The sequence below is a fragment of the Lucilia sericata genome, unplaced genomic scaffold (assembly GCF_015586225.1).
Source record: "Lucilia sericata isolate MDLA Ls3-8-SP2 unplaced genomic scaffold, ASM1558622v1 Contig000018F_arrow, whole genome shotgun sequence".
In the NCBI taxonomy this organism is placed as follows: domain Eukaryota; kingdom Metazoa; phylum Arthropoda; class Insecta; order Diptera; family Calliphoridae; genus Lucilia; species Lucilia sericata.
In genome coordinates this window covers 1075950-1092237 of record NW_023994057.1, presented here as the reverse complement: position 1 = coordinate 1092237, position 16288 = coordinate 1075950, and the positions used below count along the sequence as shown (strand labels likewise).

Sequence of the window (16288 nt, the reverse complement as noted above, 5' to 3'; positions counted from 1 at the left end):
AAGGATCTTTTGGATTTTATATCCACAAAATTATCTGTAACAGGATAATAAAATATTGTAAGTTTTGTTTTCTAAAGGAAAACTTGAAAAAAAATCCATTTTTTTTCAAATCAGTTTTTTATTTTTCTAATTTTTTTAACGCAGTAACGCCAAATTTACAAATTTCAATTCCAAAATAGGCAGAAAGTTTTTTTTATTTACCCAGCGGCAACAAAAATCAAAGAAAAAGAAATTCGTTTGTTTTATATATACAAAAAGGTAATAATTAACATAAAGAAAACAAAACACACACATACAAACTAACATAACCAAAACCAAAATATCTTTACAGCACACAAACACACCTACGTCGATTTGATATATTTGACAAAATTCTTCCTAGCGACGAAACCTCCAGGCACAAAATCTTCGCCTGGGAAGGCTTCGTCCACAATCGTGCCTTCTTCGGCGTAAAACCAAACCTTCAGGGGAAGATTTATGTTTCAATACTAAGGTCTTAGAGACGAGAAGAAAAGTGTGAAAAGTGCGGGGAAAATGTCAATTGTTAAAAAAAAAAATCCAAAAGAACAATCCGAAGTTATAATAAAAATCAGAAAATAATCTGTGTGAATGTTCGTGGAGAGTAATTTTGAAAATTTCCTAAAAAGTTTCACAAAAATGTTTAATTATTTAGAAAAAGAAAAATTTAAAAACTAAAAAAAAAACACTAAAAACCTTAAAAGAATCAACAAGAAGAACAAGAAAAATAACAAAAAGAAACAAAGTTTAAATATTAATCTTTATTTAATCAAATTTTAAAATTTTTACAAAATGTGGTTATAAATTAATTCGTAAAGTATCGATTGTTCTTAAATCTATCACTTTTTTTACTTTTTTTAATTATTTTATTTTTTTTTCGTAATATTTAACTAAATCACTTTTTTTGTTGATCACTCGCGACAGAAAACTAAAGAAACTGAATGTAATGCAAAAATCAATATTGTTAGTGGTGAAAAAGTATAATTTATAAAAATATTTTAAAAGCAAGTGTCAAAATAATATAAAAACAAAAATATTAGTAAAAAAAGAAAAAAAATAAAAAAAAAAAAAATGTACATTGAGTCCAAATGTTAATAACATAAAATGTTAATCTGTAATTTTAAACACATAAATTTTTAAAAATTTCAACAAAATTATATACACAAACATCTACAGGGAGCAGACGAAAGATCTTTCGACGTGGGATCCTGGTAAATGTAAGTTTAGTTGCTCATTTTTTTATGTTATTTTCATTTTTTTCTTTTAAACAAACAAAATATTAATAAAAACACATAACATCCACTGATACGTACATACAGAATGTTTAATAAGTAAATATTGTTAACAGAAAAATTCGTTAACATGAGTGTAATTGTTAAAATCATCTTATATCAGTGTGTGTAATGTCTTTTATTTATTCTCAAATACATTTAATATTTTACATTTCTGTAATTACATGAATGTTATTACATGTAAATTACATAAATGTTTAATTAACTAAATAACCCATAATTTTTCAAAACTCACCATAGTCTAGTGGATTGAGTTGTAATTTACCACTCATTAGGCCCTGGTTCGAATCCCAGTGAGGGCAAAGTAATTTTTAATTTATTTTTTTTTTTGTAAGCCCAGGTTCGAATCCCGGACGAGTTAAATATTTTTGTTTTTATTTTTTTTTTTTTTGCTTTGAGACCCGAGTTCGAATCCCGATTAAACCCAATTTTTTTTTTTTTTGAAATAAATATTTTTTTTATTTTTTTAAATATTGATTTTTGCAAAAGATTTTTTTTACGCGATCTTCTCTAATTTTAATATGTTCAATATTAGTTAATTTTTTTATTTTAAACATTATGTTTAAGGATTTATTTTTGTTAATAAATAACATGAATTTCAAAATGCAGTTCTAAACTGTCTTTAACTGGTTCCTGGTGAACTGTTCTGGTTAGGGTAATAATCTTTGGGATCATACTTAATACCAACAGCATTTCCCTAGTATGATCATGGTTGGGAGGGGATAAAAGACACTGTGTTACCACCTTCACACAGTGCAGTTCAATATGTTAAATGTTCGTTTCCGTTTTCCTGTGTATTAGTCTCCCTTTCTCTTTTCTTTTCTTTGTTCATTTCTGTTTTTTCCCCTACTTTACGCACGCACAAAATAAAATAATAAATACTGTGCATGTCGACGTTTACTCTACTTAAAGTAGCAACGAATCCTCCCGATTGCCGACGAGATAGAAGCCGGAAACTAGTTGCGTGCTGGCTGCTTTAGTAGAGACAAGAGAGAACTCTGACACCATCAGATCAGTTGTATGCTACATTTTAAGAAAAAGTATAATATAATTCACGAACTATTTTTATAAAAAAAAATTAAAATTTGTGTGGAGAATAATTTTGAACTAAAATTAGAAAAATTATTTTAAAATAAAAAAATGTTTCCATAAATTAATATTTTGTAAATTTTACCATATTTATTCAAAATTCACTTTTTTCAATTTATGTAAATTAATTTTTCCAAGATTATTTTGCATTATACTAAAATATTTCGTAAAATTTCGTATATAATACGAAAGAATTTCGTGGGGAAAAACAACGAAAGATACGAAATTTTTCGTATATATTAGTCATGGATTTTTTTCAGTGTACAAGATGGGAATAATCCAAATTTCAGATTTTTTGAAGTACTAGAAAATATGTATCATATTAAAGCATTTTATATGGATTTGACTGTTTTCAAAAATGTCTATATGTATATTATTTTCTGTGTGCAAGTAATTTTTCGTTACAAACAGGGTACACTAAACAGGTATATGCATCACTACAACAATACAAAAACAACATGTATTTTGTTTTTGTAATTGTATGAGCTCAATGTCAAAATAAATTAAAATATTTTTTGATGTTTGTCTTTTAAAAAAATTCTTAATTTTATTTCAAAAAACATGCAGTGATTTTAAATGGAATTTTAAGGGATATGCATGTTTATATACTTATATTAAGGTGGATGCTATTGGTAAATGTTACAGAGGAATTGGCAGAGGACCTGACAAAAGTAAGATTTTGGAATAACCTGATTTGTGCCACGAAATTTGTATCTTTAGCTACAAAAGTTTGGCAAACGAAAGTGGGCGAAAACGGGCGCAATACTAAAGATTGTTGATATCTGAATTGGCCTGATTTGTGCCAATAAAGTTGTGTTGTGGCTACCAAAGTGTGGCTAAAGACAACAGCCTTCTCAACGTGCGCAATACGGGGGATAGTTGATATCTGGAATGACCTGATTTGTGCCATTAAAGTTCTATTCTAAACGGATGAAGTTTGGCTAAAGACAGCGGATCTCAGAAAGGGCGCAATGCGGAAGATGGTTGAAATGTATTTTTTGTGCAAACAATATTATTTTTTTACAAACTAAACATTTTAAATTTTTTTATTATTAAAATTTTTAAACAAAAACATATTTTGACAGAGAAGGTATGCAAATAAGAAAACAAAAAAATTATCAGCTGTTCGATTGCATATACCTGTTTAGTGTACACTGGTTACAAACATCAAAATTAATACCCAACCCAGCAAAAAAAGTGTAGAAAAAGATGTAGAATTTTCATCACAACTAGTAACCCGAAGTGCTTCAAATTCGGGTGTAAAACCTATGAATTTTACATTAGCGTGTCATTGGAGGGATGTTGTTCATTTTTGGCAACTTTGAACTACATCTGATCTTATTTTTAGAAGCAGTAAAAATCCGATATTTGGATGTCAAAAATAAAACACATTCTCTTAATGATAGGCTTATGTAAATTTCACTACTCTTTCACCAAATCTTGATGTACTTCAAATATGTTATTTGTAATGACTTTTCCACATCTCTTTCCTCACTTTTAACTGGGGTTTCATTTGTAAGGAAATATTTGGTTTATAAAAGTGAAAAATATGTGATCGCATTTTAAGATGTGATTAAGATGTAGTTTGTAAAGTATGACATCAATTATTTTTTGCTGGGAAGTTTTCAATTATATTTGATAAGCACAAATTTAGTTTAAGTTCGGATGAGAAATATATTAACTCGTGTTTTATACATACAAATGTATATACAAAGTAAATTTACTTTGTGTATATATATCAGGTTTTATTTTTCAAATTCGACAATCTATTCCAAAGTTACCATAAAACATTCAATCCTCTTTTACTCAAAACGAAGTTTTTTGTTTCATGCCGGTCTAGTAGTAAATAGACCTAGATTATAGTCCAGTCTATGGTCTAGTCTATAGTTTAGTCTAGTCTTTAGTCTAGTCAATAACATAACTAGATTAGGGCTTTTGACCTCATAATTATGTTAAATGATCTACTATCTCTGCAAAAATTTGCATTATTTGACCCTAGCCACCATACAAAGTCCCCTTCAGAAAATGAGTTGAATGTCCAAAATTCACTTATAAATACTAGTATCACAATGAAATATGGCACAAATAAGTTTTGTATAAATGCAAATCCCCACATTAAATTTATAAGGATCGGAACAATTTTTGTTTTAGCCCCCATATAACCGAACCTACCGATTTAGGCTTTTTAGCTCATAACTACGTCAAATATTCTACTATCCTAATCCTAAATAACACTGTCAATTTTAGTAATGATCGGGCCACATTTAACCCTAGCCCCTATACAAAGTCTCCTTCAGAGAATGACATGTCCATAGTATCACGATAAAATTTTGCACAAATAAGTTTTATATTAACATAATTCTCAACAATAAATTTTATAAGGATCGGCTCAATTTCTGCCCTAGCCCCGGACCCCGGACAACCGGACCTTCTGATTTGTTCCTTTTGTTTCTTAACTACGTCTAAAATACTACTATCTATCCAAAATTCGTTACAATGTGCTGATGTTTGTAACACTCAAAAATATTTGTCCTTAAGTATACCAGTCGGTTCAGAATCGCTTTCTGATTCGATTAAGCTATGTTCGTCCTTGTGACCGTGTAGACCTTGTGTGTACGCTACAGCTCGCAATTTTCAATGTAATTTGTTAAAATTTGCAATCTAAAGTTTAGATTGCGACAACGAATTGTTGCAAGGTTGACAAAGATGCGTGGTCTATATTACATGTTGTTGTTGTATGTATGTATACACTTGACACTGGATGTTATTAAAAAATTTGGTGTTAATTTGGTACCAGGCGTGTTTATTTATTTTTCCCTCTGTGTATTGCCTTAAATTGCATATTTCTAACATTTTTATAGATATAGATATTTTTTAATTTTGCCAACACAAATTGTGTTTTGTTTTCTTTGTGTTACATATTTTTACAAATAAATTTGATATTTACATTCATATTTACAATTTTTAGAAATAAATATTTTTTTAACAAATTTCGAATTAATAACAAAATACTAGGTTCCATCTGTGAAACTATGAATTTGATTTTTTTAGGTTTATTTACCTTGCATATACATACATACAAGATTGATATAGATATATATAGATAGATAGATAGATAGATAGATAGATAGATAGATAGATAGATAGATAGATAGATAGATAGATAGATAGATAGATAGATAGATAGATAGATAGATAGATAGATAGATAGATAGATAGATAGATAGATAGATAGATAGATAGATAGATAGATAGATAGATAGATAGATAGATAGATAGATAGATAGATAGATAGATAGATAGATAGATAGATAGATAGATAGATAGATAGATAGATAGATAGATAGATAGATAGATAGATAGATAGATAGATAGATAGATAGATAGATAGATAGATAGATAGATAGATAGATAGATAGATAGATAGATAGATAGATAGATAGATAGATAGATAGATAGATATAGATAGATAGATAGATAGATAGATAGATAGATAGATAGATAGATAGATAGATAGATAGATAGATAGATAGATAGATAGATAGATAGATAGATAGATAGATAGATAGATAGATAGATAGATAGATAGATAGATAGATAGATAGATAAATAGATAGATAGATAGATAGATAGATAGATAGATAGATAGATAGATAGATAGATAGATAGATAGATAGATAGATAGATAGATAGATATAATAGCGTGTATACAATATGTAAAAATGTACAATTAGGCTTGATTTTATTGATGGTCAAATTCTGCTTTCCAGAGAAGAACTGTTTTCAGCTGTACGCATACTTTTCTTACTAATTGTACTTTTAACTTCATAACCAATGAAGAAGTACGCAAATGTACTTCTTTCAGTATTTTTACTTCTTTTTGTACTTTTCTTTGTATTTTACCAAAATTTTATAGGGTAAACATGTCATGAGTAATGTAAAAGAGTTGGCAAACAATTTTGTGTGGCCTAAAATAAGTTGATATAATTTTTTTCGTTTATTATATTATAGACCTTATTCATAAACATTTTATTTTATAAGCGGTTTATAAATCAAATTTTGTATGGAAATTCTGTTTTATAAACCTTTTATATTAAATTTTGTTTATGCATAAGGGGGTAAATGTATATGTAAATATTTGAGTTTGTTTAATATAAATTGGAGTTTCTGTAAAGAAAATTTAAATTATATTATCTTCTACGAAAGATAGTTGGGTGACAAATCACTGGATTCAGTCTAAAATGTGATTTATGTATTTGAAAAACAATAACAAAATGTACAGCAATCATAAATGGATCACCCAGGTGTTCGAAATTTGATTGTTTATACCTACATTTATTTTGTAACTATATTTCGCTTAGTAGGAAGATCAAAAACTTTTTTTATTATTGTGTTTTTTTGTAACAAACATAAAAAGTTGAATTTTTTTCACAAGGCGAATTCAGAAAAGATGGTGGTAGTTCGGCAACAACAAAATTTTCTATGTAATTTGTTTTTGCATTTGGTACGAACTGATGTCAAAAACTTTTTTTATATTTTATAAAAAATACACATAAAAATATTAATATTTGTGAAGATAATATACTCTGAGTGAAATAATGTTTGTTCCAAATGAAAAATTCTACTCCGGCAGATTAATTTTGCAAAACTTAAGTTTGTGGCTAAAATTATGTAAAATTAATATTTTTGTGAAAAATAAACATAAAAATTTAAAAATTTATGGAAAAATTGTAAAACGAATCAAGGCGAATTCAGATAAGGTGGTGGCAGTTCGGCAACAACAAAATTTTCCATGTATTTTGTTTTTGCATTTGGTACGCATCGATGTCAAAAGTACCGCGAATTCATGTAATTTTAATATTTTATAAAAAATAATCATAAAAATATTAAAATTTCTAAAGAAAATATTCCCTGAATGAAATAATGTTTGTTCCAAATGAAAAATTCTACTCCGGCAGATTAATTTGCAAAATTTGTGCCTTAAATTATGTAGAATTAATTTTTTTTGCAGGGTGAACACACGTAATTTAAAATATTTTGTTTAATTGTAATGGGTTCAGTTTCAAAATTATTTGAATCACGGAACTAAAAAGTGGAAGACTCTAATATTTCAATGTTTTTTTTTTCGACTCGAAAGTTACAGTTTTTTTTTTTAATTTTTTAAATATAAAAATGTAAACAATAACAAATACTTCATATGCGTTTCTTAATATTAAGTGTTCCGGAAGAGATTATTTTAGTTAATCACGTTATCTACACAATTTTAATATAAAATATAAAACAATATTATGTAATATGTAAACATTTAATAGAAAAAAATATTTTTCTTAAATAACATGTTTGTATACATACCAATTATGCCATTATTTAAATAAAATGACATTTGTTTACGAGATGCTTGGTATTTTCAGTTTTGTACATAAATAATTCAAAATATTAACGAAGTTTTTCTCCGTTTAACAGACATTTTTAAATATAAAAATGTAAACAATAACAAACTTTGACAGCTACGTAAACCAGGCGAATTAAGAAAAAAATTGTCAGCTGATTGAATAACACCACCTTATATGAATTCGCCTTGATTAGATCTGTGTAAAAACGGCTTTATTTCCGAGACACTTCTAAAATACGACAATCAGCTGATGGAGGAAGAATATTTACCGTGAGAAAAATTTTGTGATTTCCTTGTTAAGTTCTGTGAAAATGCCTGAATCAGATGAATATAATTTCCATGTTTTCTTAAAAAATTTACAAAAGCAATTTTTGTGCTGCTACCCGCTACACTGTATTCAATGGGAGGTACTTAAATCATACATATATCTCACCGTCGTATTTTATATTCATACATATTTGTGTTTTTTTCAGAATTTCCCTAAGAATTTGACTTGGGAGCAACAAAAAAATGTTATTGATTATACGATCAATTCTCCGCTTAATAAAGAGTTTCCAATTAAATTGAGCTATCAACTTAACTTTTTAAAGAAGCTTCTAATATATTTGGAAAAATACTTTGGGGAAATCCATGATGAAGTTTACGAAAATTACTGTTTAGTTCAAGCAAACTTGGCCAGCGATTGCACTGAAAAATATGCATTTAAGCATTATATTGTAACTCCAGATACACACTTTACTATACGCGAATCAAAAAGCTTTGTTGCTGAAGGTACAACTGGACTTTGCAGTTGGCAAGCTTCCTTAGCTCTCGCAGACTTTTTAGTTAAGTGTCCGAGCGTAACGAGAGATAAGTCGGTTTTAGAATTAGGAGCTGGAACTGGGCTGTGCGGGTTTATAATGTTAAAAATGTGCCAGCCTAGGCATGTATTACTTAGTGATGGCAGTAGTTCATGCGTAGAACTTATGAGAGAAAGTTTTAAAAGAAATTTTCCGCAAGCAACGGAAAAAAATCAAAAATTTATGCTGGCCACACAAACTGTAGAATTTTCAGTAGTAAAATGGGACTGTATATGTGATATCGAAGAAGTTGCATTGCTAAAGGCTGACGTTATAATAGCTGCTGATGTTGTATATGATGATTTCTGCTTCGCGGATTTATCATCTGCAATCGATTACGTTTTTAAACTCAAGAACAACAAAGTGGAAATGTATTTGGCAGCAACAGTTCGCAATGAGCATACTCTGAACGGATTCCTTTATATTTTAGGTAAATATTGTAATTTTTAAATGATGCATAATATTGCCGAAATATCTACATATATTTAATATTTTTAGATAATTTAGGTTTTCATATAAGTGAATGCGACGATGTTTCCAAAGAAAATAGTATTTTATATTGGGACCGATCAACTCCTGTGAAAATATTAAAGTTGGTTAGACAGTAACTGAAGATGGAAAATATTAAAAATAAATAAAATCAATAAGTACTTCCAGTTTTATTTTGCTTGAGTAAAAAAGTAAGAATAGTAATTTGCAATAAATTTCATTTAAAATAATAAAAAACCTAGAATGACATTTCCTATTACATGTCTGGTCTGATTTCTAAAATTGTGGCGGTTTACTTATGGTTGGAATTGTACCATCATTTAAACATCTGACATTTAGTTGTTCTATCTGATGTTTCTGGAATATTATACCTAGCAACCCATATTGTATTTCAAACAGAGATCTTTTGTGTGTGCGAGGAACTTTCATACCCACCACCAAGGCCAAAAGCGAACCGATGATGATGTAAACGAAACCTTGTGACATTAAAGTACTAATATCCGTAGAATAGAAATAGGAGTTCTTGGCGTTTGCTACGAAATAATAGTAGACAATTGAGGTCGATAGTAGTTTGCAGGCATATGATACATAGATTAACAACTCCATATAAAGAAAATGGGAAACTTCAACCAGAAGAATTTGCAAATTCGAAAATGTCATACCGAAAAAGAACAATATTATCCAAAATGGTACTGTTGTCTTCGCCGAACTGCAAATGATCATGCTTAAAATGGAAAGTAAAATCAAGCAGAGTTGGTTTGCAACAAATGTGACTTTAACTGAGCAGAATATTAAGCACATGGTACAGGTAACGGTTCCCACATACACAATCCAAAACATTGAATCAACATCAGCCACAGGAGTTAATCTTACTGCTGAATTTAGGCAAAACCAAAATGCAAAATAAATAAATAATGAATACTGTATTGCCTCTGTGAAGATTAGAAGCAGTGTTACATTCCACTGCTGGTTTTTAGTAACGTAAAAGAATTCTATTCTCTTGATGACATCATCTCTCTTGTCAAACACGCTACCATTGGAATTTGCAATACGAAATTCATTGTCCATGCTATTCTCACAATCCACTGTTCCCAAGTAGCTCAGAACCTTCAAACCAATTAAAAGAGCCAGGGAAACAACTGCTATAGAAAGATATACTGCTGCAAAATCTACATATATACCATGGGTAAGTTCATCATTGGTCCCGGTACTATTTTCCATCACATTTTTGTTGTATGAAGTTCCAATTAAACTCACTGCTGATGCCATACCCAAAATGTAAAAACTAAAGCATAATGACAAAAGTATGGCTCGGCTACCTTTTCCGCATATCGAATGCAGGAAACTAAGACCTGCCAAAAATGTTAAACTATGTGCCAAATAGGAAATGAAAGCACCAACATTATCTGAAATGGAAGATCAAATAATTGAATGTTAATAATAATTTAAAAAAAAGTAATTTCAGAGTTAAAAAAAAGACGTTTAACTTTTTAAATTGAAATTAATAATTCTTCCATTAATAACTTTATATTTATTTATAGATAACGACATTAGTTTATGTAAATAGTACACATAAACAACAAACATTTTTATTGTAATTAGAGTGCATCTCTATTGAAGTAAGTGAGCGATATATTGTCAAGACTTTACAAAATCTAAAACTTATCAACTTTTTATACTATTTACAATCTATATTCGTTTGATTTTTTTAAGAAGGTTAACGAAATTTTATAACGAACGTAATTTACTGCAACTCGATATACATATACAGTTAATAAAGATGTATTATTTTATAATATCGGCGTATGGAACATACAATTTAAATATCATATTTATCTTGTTATTTTGATATTTAGCTCTTGGAAACTGGACCTCTTCGTTGACTTAGTTCAAAAATAGAAAACACGAATTTCGAAGTAATTGACATATTTATTAAACTCGATAAAAAAATTTAAATTAGAATTAAAATAAGTTGTAATTTGCTGAACTTATGGGTCAATTATGGACCTCTCCTTATAAAATTATGTAGGGAAATTTTTGTTTGTATAGTACATGTTCGTGTATTGTTAATTTTAAGGTTGTTTTTAGCTTTAAAGTATTTTTTTGTATTGGGGTTATGTGAAAACATGGACTGAAAATATTTTCTACAACATAATTTTTCTAGGTCCATTCCTCTAGACTTTATCGTGCCTTTAACAGAGAGACAGTCGGACGGATCGCCTTAGAATTAAAATTAAAATTCTTACTTTACCATATGATACCCTACACCTGTGATTATGATAAAAATGTTGATTATTTTTTTAATAATAAAGTAAAAAAGGATTTTCTAAATGAGGGGTTATATGGGGGCAGGGGGTTAATATGGTCCTATCCTTATACATTTCGGTAGAGGGATTTACGTCTACATTAGTTATTTATGCAGAATATCATCACGATATTAGTGTTTATAAGTGAATTTTGACCATGGGACTTTGCATGGGGGATAGGGTCAAATGAGGCCTGGTCATTACGAAAATCAGCAGTGTCATTAAGACTTATTTATATAAAACTACGTTTTGCCGATTTTTTAACGGATACAAGAACATTTAACATATTTATGAGCCCAAAAGCCCTATTCTGGGGGTACCGTTGCAGGGGACCGATTTTAACCATTTTTTATAGTCTTCGTCCCTGGGTCATAAGAATAGTATGTGATCTGTAGAATGCGCACAACAATTCACAAGGAATTTAACATTCTATAACAATTAATTTCACAGCAAAAAAAGGGTGAAAAATGATGTAGTAATTTCATCACAACTACTAACCCGAAGTGCTTCAAATTCGGGTGAAAAACCTATGAATTTTACATTAGCGTGTTATTGGAAGGATGTTGTTCATTTTTGAAAACTTTGAACTGCATCTAATCTTATTTTTAGAAGCAGTTAAAATCCGATATTTGGATGCCAAATATAAACCACATTCTTTTTATGGCTTGTTTATGTAAATTTCATTGGTTTTTCACCAAAATTTGATGTACTTCGAATATGTTATTTGTAGTGACTTTTCTACATCTCTTTCCTCACTTTTAAATGGGTTTTTATTTGTAAGGAAATATTTGGTTTATAGAAGCGAAAAATATGCAATCGCATTTTTAGATGTGATTAAGATGTCGTTTGTAAAGTATGACATCAATTATTTTTTGCTGGGTAAATATCTTAAAAGTAATACGATAAAATTTAGTAATTTCTTCAAGGCAGGAAGAGAAATCCCGAGAAATTTCAAAATTAATTCCGTTTTCCCGGGAAATGAAATAGTTCGCGAAAAGAAAAACACTAATATTTATTTATTAAATGAGATTATTTTGTTGTTTACTTACCGAAATCATCTGCAAAATAGAAACAACTCGATATTAAATGAAATGATGCTGCTACCAGAAGAATATCAGTATGCCAAAATATTATACGAGAACGGAAAAATTTTACCATGAACATTGTTAATGCTGCAACAAATCCTACACATGCCCCCAAAATCATTGGTCCATATACAATTAAACTAGAATTTACATTTCGTTCAGCTACAAATGACGAAATAGTGTAACCAAACACCAGACCGGACGGTAAAAAACTTAGACATACTTTAATGATACAAAACAAAATGCGTCAACATGGAATATCATACAAAATATATCTTTATAAAAACAAAAATATATATTTTAATTACCTACCGACTATACTGGGAGCATATTGAAAAATCGTATATACCATTTTTTCCCAAAATGATGCCATTTCGAATTAATTTTATTTTCGTTTAATCATAACTTTTTTAATTATATTTTTTTAACAACATACAACTCTATTAGATTTGTTCGTCTCTTTACTAGCTAGCCTTTAACTAAATGTTGTTTTTTTGTTTTTTAATTTTGCGTTTTCATACAATCTCGTGGACTTTTTGATAACGAATTTTTTGCTTTACAAATGATAAGATAAAATACTAGATAGTATTTAATTTCTTGAACCTAGAGAGAAAACTTTGCAAGTGCTTATTACGAAAATATACTGCGGAGAATTTTAGTAGCGGTTTTAAGATTTATTTTAATTTATTTTTAATATAAACTCAATTCGAACTGCGGTCGCAACAGTTGAAAATTATATTTGAAACACATTTAATTTAATACTGTCGTTAATTTTACAAATTTATTTTATATAAATCATAGTATTTGAAGAATAAAACTTAGAAATAACGAATGATCGCTTTAGCATATGCTTTTTTAAAGTCGCATTCGCTATCATTTTAGCGGATATTAAAGCTAGAAAATTCTATAAAAAAAATTATAGTAGGGCACCATTAGCAGAAATTAACTCGTTAATTTTAAAAATTTTCAAATCCTTTTTTATGAGAATTTTCCTTCACAGTTTATGAGTTAACATTATTCGATTTTATTAAAACTTCGTTCAACACTGCGAACTGCTTGACGAAAATTGGTTACGTAAATTCGTCACATGGAACCAAAGCTTGGAAAGAATTAATTCTATTTGGAATTGATTCCCTTATATTTTAAATTCGGCTTTAAATTTTTGAATGTACAATTCTTTAAAAACATTCTTTGAATTTAAATACTAAAGCTGAATTCATTGGCTTTCCATTGAATTAATTCCTAAGAGAAGTCATTCTTTATAGGAATGAATTCAATTGAATGATCATTCTTGTTTGTTTAATTCTTCTTAACTGAATACAGAATGCTTTTGAATTTTAAAACAAAACTTTCATTTTAAATTAAATTTATAATAGATTGAATTAAAGCAAAATTTTTATCATTCAGAGGGAATTTAAAAATAAATAGGAATTGTTGAAATTTATTTGTATTCAATTTGTAACAGATTGAATGCAAACAAAATTTATTCATTCAGAAGGAATTTAACATTCTATAAGAAATAATTCATTAGAGAATTTATTCAAATACATCAAAAGCTTTAAGAATAAATTCTAGGAATTAAATAAAAGGGAATGAGTTAGAAGAATTTTAATTCTTCAAAATATATTTCAGTTTCAAAAAAAGAATTAAGGAATGACTTCTTTTAGAGCTTTGCGTGGAATACAATAAAATTTTACGCACCGCGAATCATTTTTAAATCTCCGATATTTCTTTTAATTTTGCGGCACTTTCTCGACATAATTTCATTATTAAATATTTTTTATTTAAAATACAAACAAATTGCACGAAATTGTATTTATTTATTAATTTTCAAATCAAGTTTTGTTTACATTCTGAATGGGGTGGCCATATTTCTGAATCAAATAATATTTAACTTCAAAAATTCATTAAATATACTTTTCTATTGAATATTGAAAGAAAACACAGTTAATAAAAATTTTGTTAATTTAATTTATTTACCATAAACTTAAGAAAAACCATTTCTTTAAACAAAATGTAACTTTATTTAGAAAAAACATAAAATCTAAAATGAAATACGGTCACTCTAAACAAATTTATTCGTCGTTCGTCTGCGTATGAAATAGCACAGTTCGTTACGTACGACGAATTTCGTCACTAATTGTGCGTATTTTCATATACTTTAATGTGTTCTATTGGTATACGCACAATTAGGACGAACGACGAATTTCGCTTAGCACGACGAACAATTCCACAAAAAATTATTGCGTAAATTCGTCGATTGGAGCACAATAAAACTTTACGCACTGCGAATCTTGCATTCAATTATCTGCTTTTCATTGTTTTTATTTTTAAATGCATATTCTGCAGGAAAATTTCATTTTTTTGGTTTTATAGCACAAATTAATTTTCAAATAAATAATTTTTGTTTACATACTGGTTGGGGTGACCATAATTACCAAACAAATATTATTAATCGGGGAAAAAAAAATATTTTGGAATATTTCCTCATTTTTGCATTCAAAGGTAATTATATTAATAAGAATAGTATACATTTAATTCATATACAGATAAATATACAAGAAAACGCTTTTTAGAACAAAAATTTACTTTATTTTAAAAAAATAAATTAAAACCAGAAATAAAAACGGTCACTCTAAACCAATTTATTCGTCGTTCGTTTGCGTATGAAATAGAAATAAATCTATCGCACAGTTCGTTACGTACGACGAATTTCGTCATACGCACTGGTTGTATGTATTTTCATATACTTTAGTGTGTTCTTTATCTGACAACGAAAATTCGTTCCGAAAAATTCGTCGCTCGTCCCAATTGTGCGTATAGCATATATCTGACGACGATAATTCGTTACGAAAAATTCATCGTTCGTCCCAATTGTGCGTATAGCATATACATATGTTTTATAAATAGAAATTTTATATACAGTGTCTCTCATAATTATTCGAATTTGGGTAAACTATAAAAAGAAACCAAGTTTAATAATATATTTTGTGTGCAAAATAAATAAATTAATTTGTTATATTGTCTAGATAGTCATTATGTTTGATATCACGCTTTTTAAAACTTGAAAAATTTGCATTGACTTAAATTAATTATGGATTTTTAAAAAAAGTCCATGAAATTGCCTCTCAAAAGTATACGAATTTTTCCTGTATTTCATATTTGATCATATTACACGCAACACAAATTTTAAAATCGAATGGTTTTTATGCGTAATATTGTTTAAGGGATTACTATCCACGGAAAGGATATATTTTTGGCCCATTTGGTCCACAATTTTGGGAAATTTGTACCTTTTTTCAAGTAATATCATTAAAATGGCGATTTTTGGCCATAATTGTAAATTTTTCTCCTTATTTCCAGAGATAAAACAAAAATTTGATATTGGGACTTATAAGACCCCTTGGGGTATATAAAAATAATATTTTTTGTTACAAGAATCTGTATTTAAACGTTCCAAGATAAATTATTCGGATCATTCTTCTGTCGCTAATTCAATATATTGGAACTTAAGTCCATTTTTATAATACTAGGATCAACTATTTTCAGGGAAGTTTTCTGGTATATATTCTTTTAGATATCAGCTTTTATACATTTTAAGTTTTCAATGTGTTGTGGATGTGTACAACTCCAAAACATGCCTCGAAGAAACACCATTCAAAATAGTAAAATCATTATTTTTATATACCAATGGCCTCCATGCTGCATGGCACGATATCATTATGATCTAACTCAAAAATGTTGATATATGTTTAAATATTATTTACTATGATCAAAT

The 16288-nt window shown here is 28.4% G+C and overlaps 3 protein-coding genes across 4 annotated transcripts in view; 2 read left to right on the top strand and 1 right to left on the bottom strand.

Annotated features, from left to right (window-relative positions):
• Positions 1–1132: 1132 nt before the first annotated feature.
• LOC119607234 (heparan sulfate glucosamine 3-O-sulfotransferase 3A1) overlaps positions 1133–16288 on the top strand; it is a 36667-nt gene continuing 21511 nt past the window's right edge. Inside the window, exon 1 of the mRNA XM_037961097.1 lies at positions 1133–1235. The gene's annotated coding sequence lies outside the window, so the exon portion shown is untranslated. The remainder of the gene's footprint in view (positions 1236–16288) is intronic.
• On the top strand, positions 8029–9280 carry LOC119607255 (protein-lysine N-methyltransferase EEF2KMT). Its single transcript, XM_037961108.1, has 3 exons — positions 8029–8198; positions 8265–9060; positions 9129–9280. Exons 1-3 carry the CDS (start codon positions 8103–8105, stop codon positions 9236–9238), a joined length of 1002 nt encoding a protein of 333 aa, XP_037817036.1. The 5' UTR covers positions 8029–8102; the 3' UTR covers positions 9239–9280.
• On the bottom strand, positions 9270–13106 carry LOC119607208. Of its 2 annotated transcripts, none has more exons than XM_037961032.1 (3): positions 12823–13106; positions 12475–12732; positions 9270–10525 (listed from the first exon to the last, which is right to left on the bottom strand). In XM_037961032.1, exons 1-3 carry the CDS (start codon positions 12881–12883, stop codon positions 9396–9398), a joined length of 1449 nt encoding a protein of 482 aa, XP_037816960.1. In that variant the 5' UTR covers positions 12884–13106; the 3' UTR covers positions 9270–9395. The 2 variants fall into 2 exon arrangements, with proteins under 2 accessions (XP_037816960.1, XP_037816969.1); XM_037961041.1 differs by having other exon boundaries at positions 12819–12994.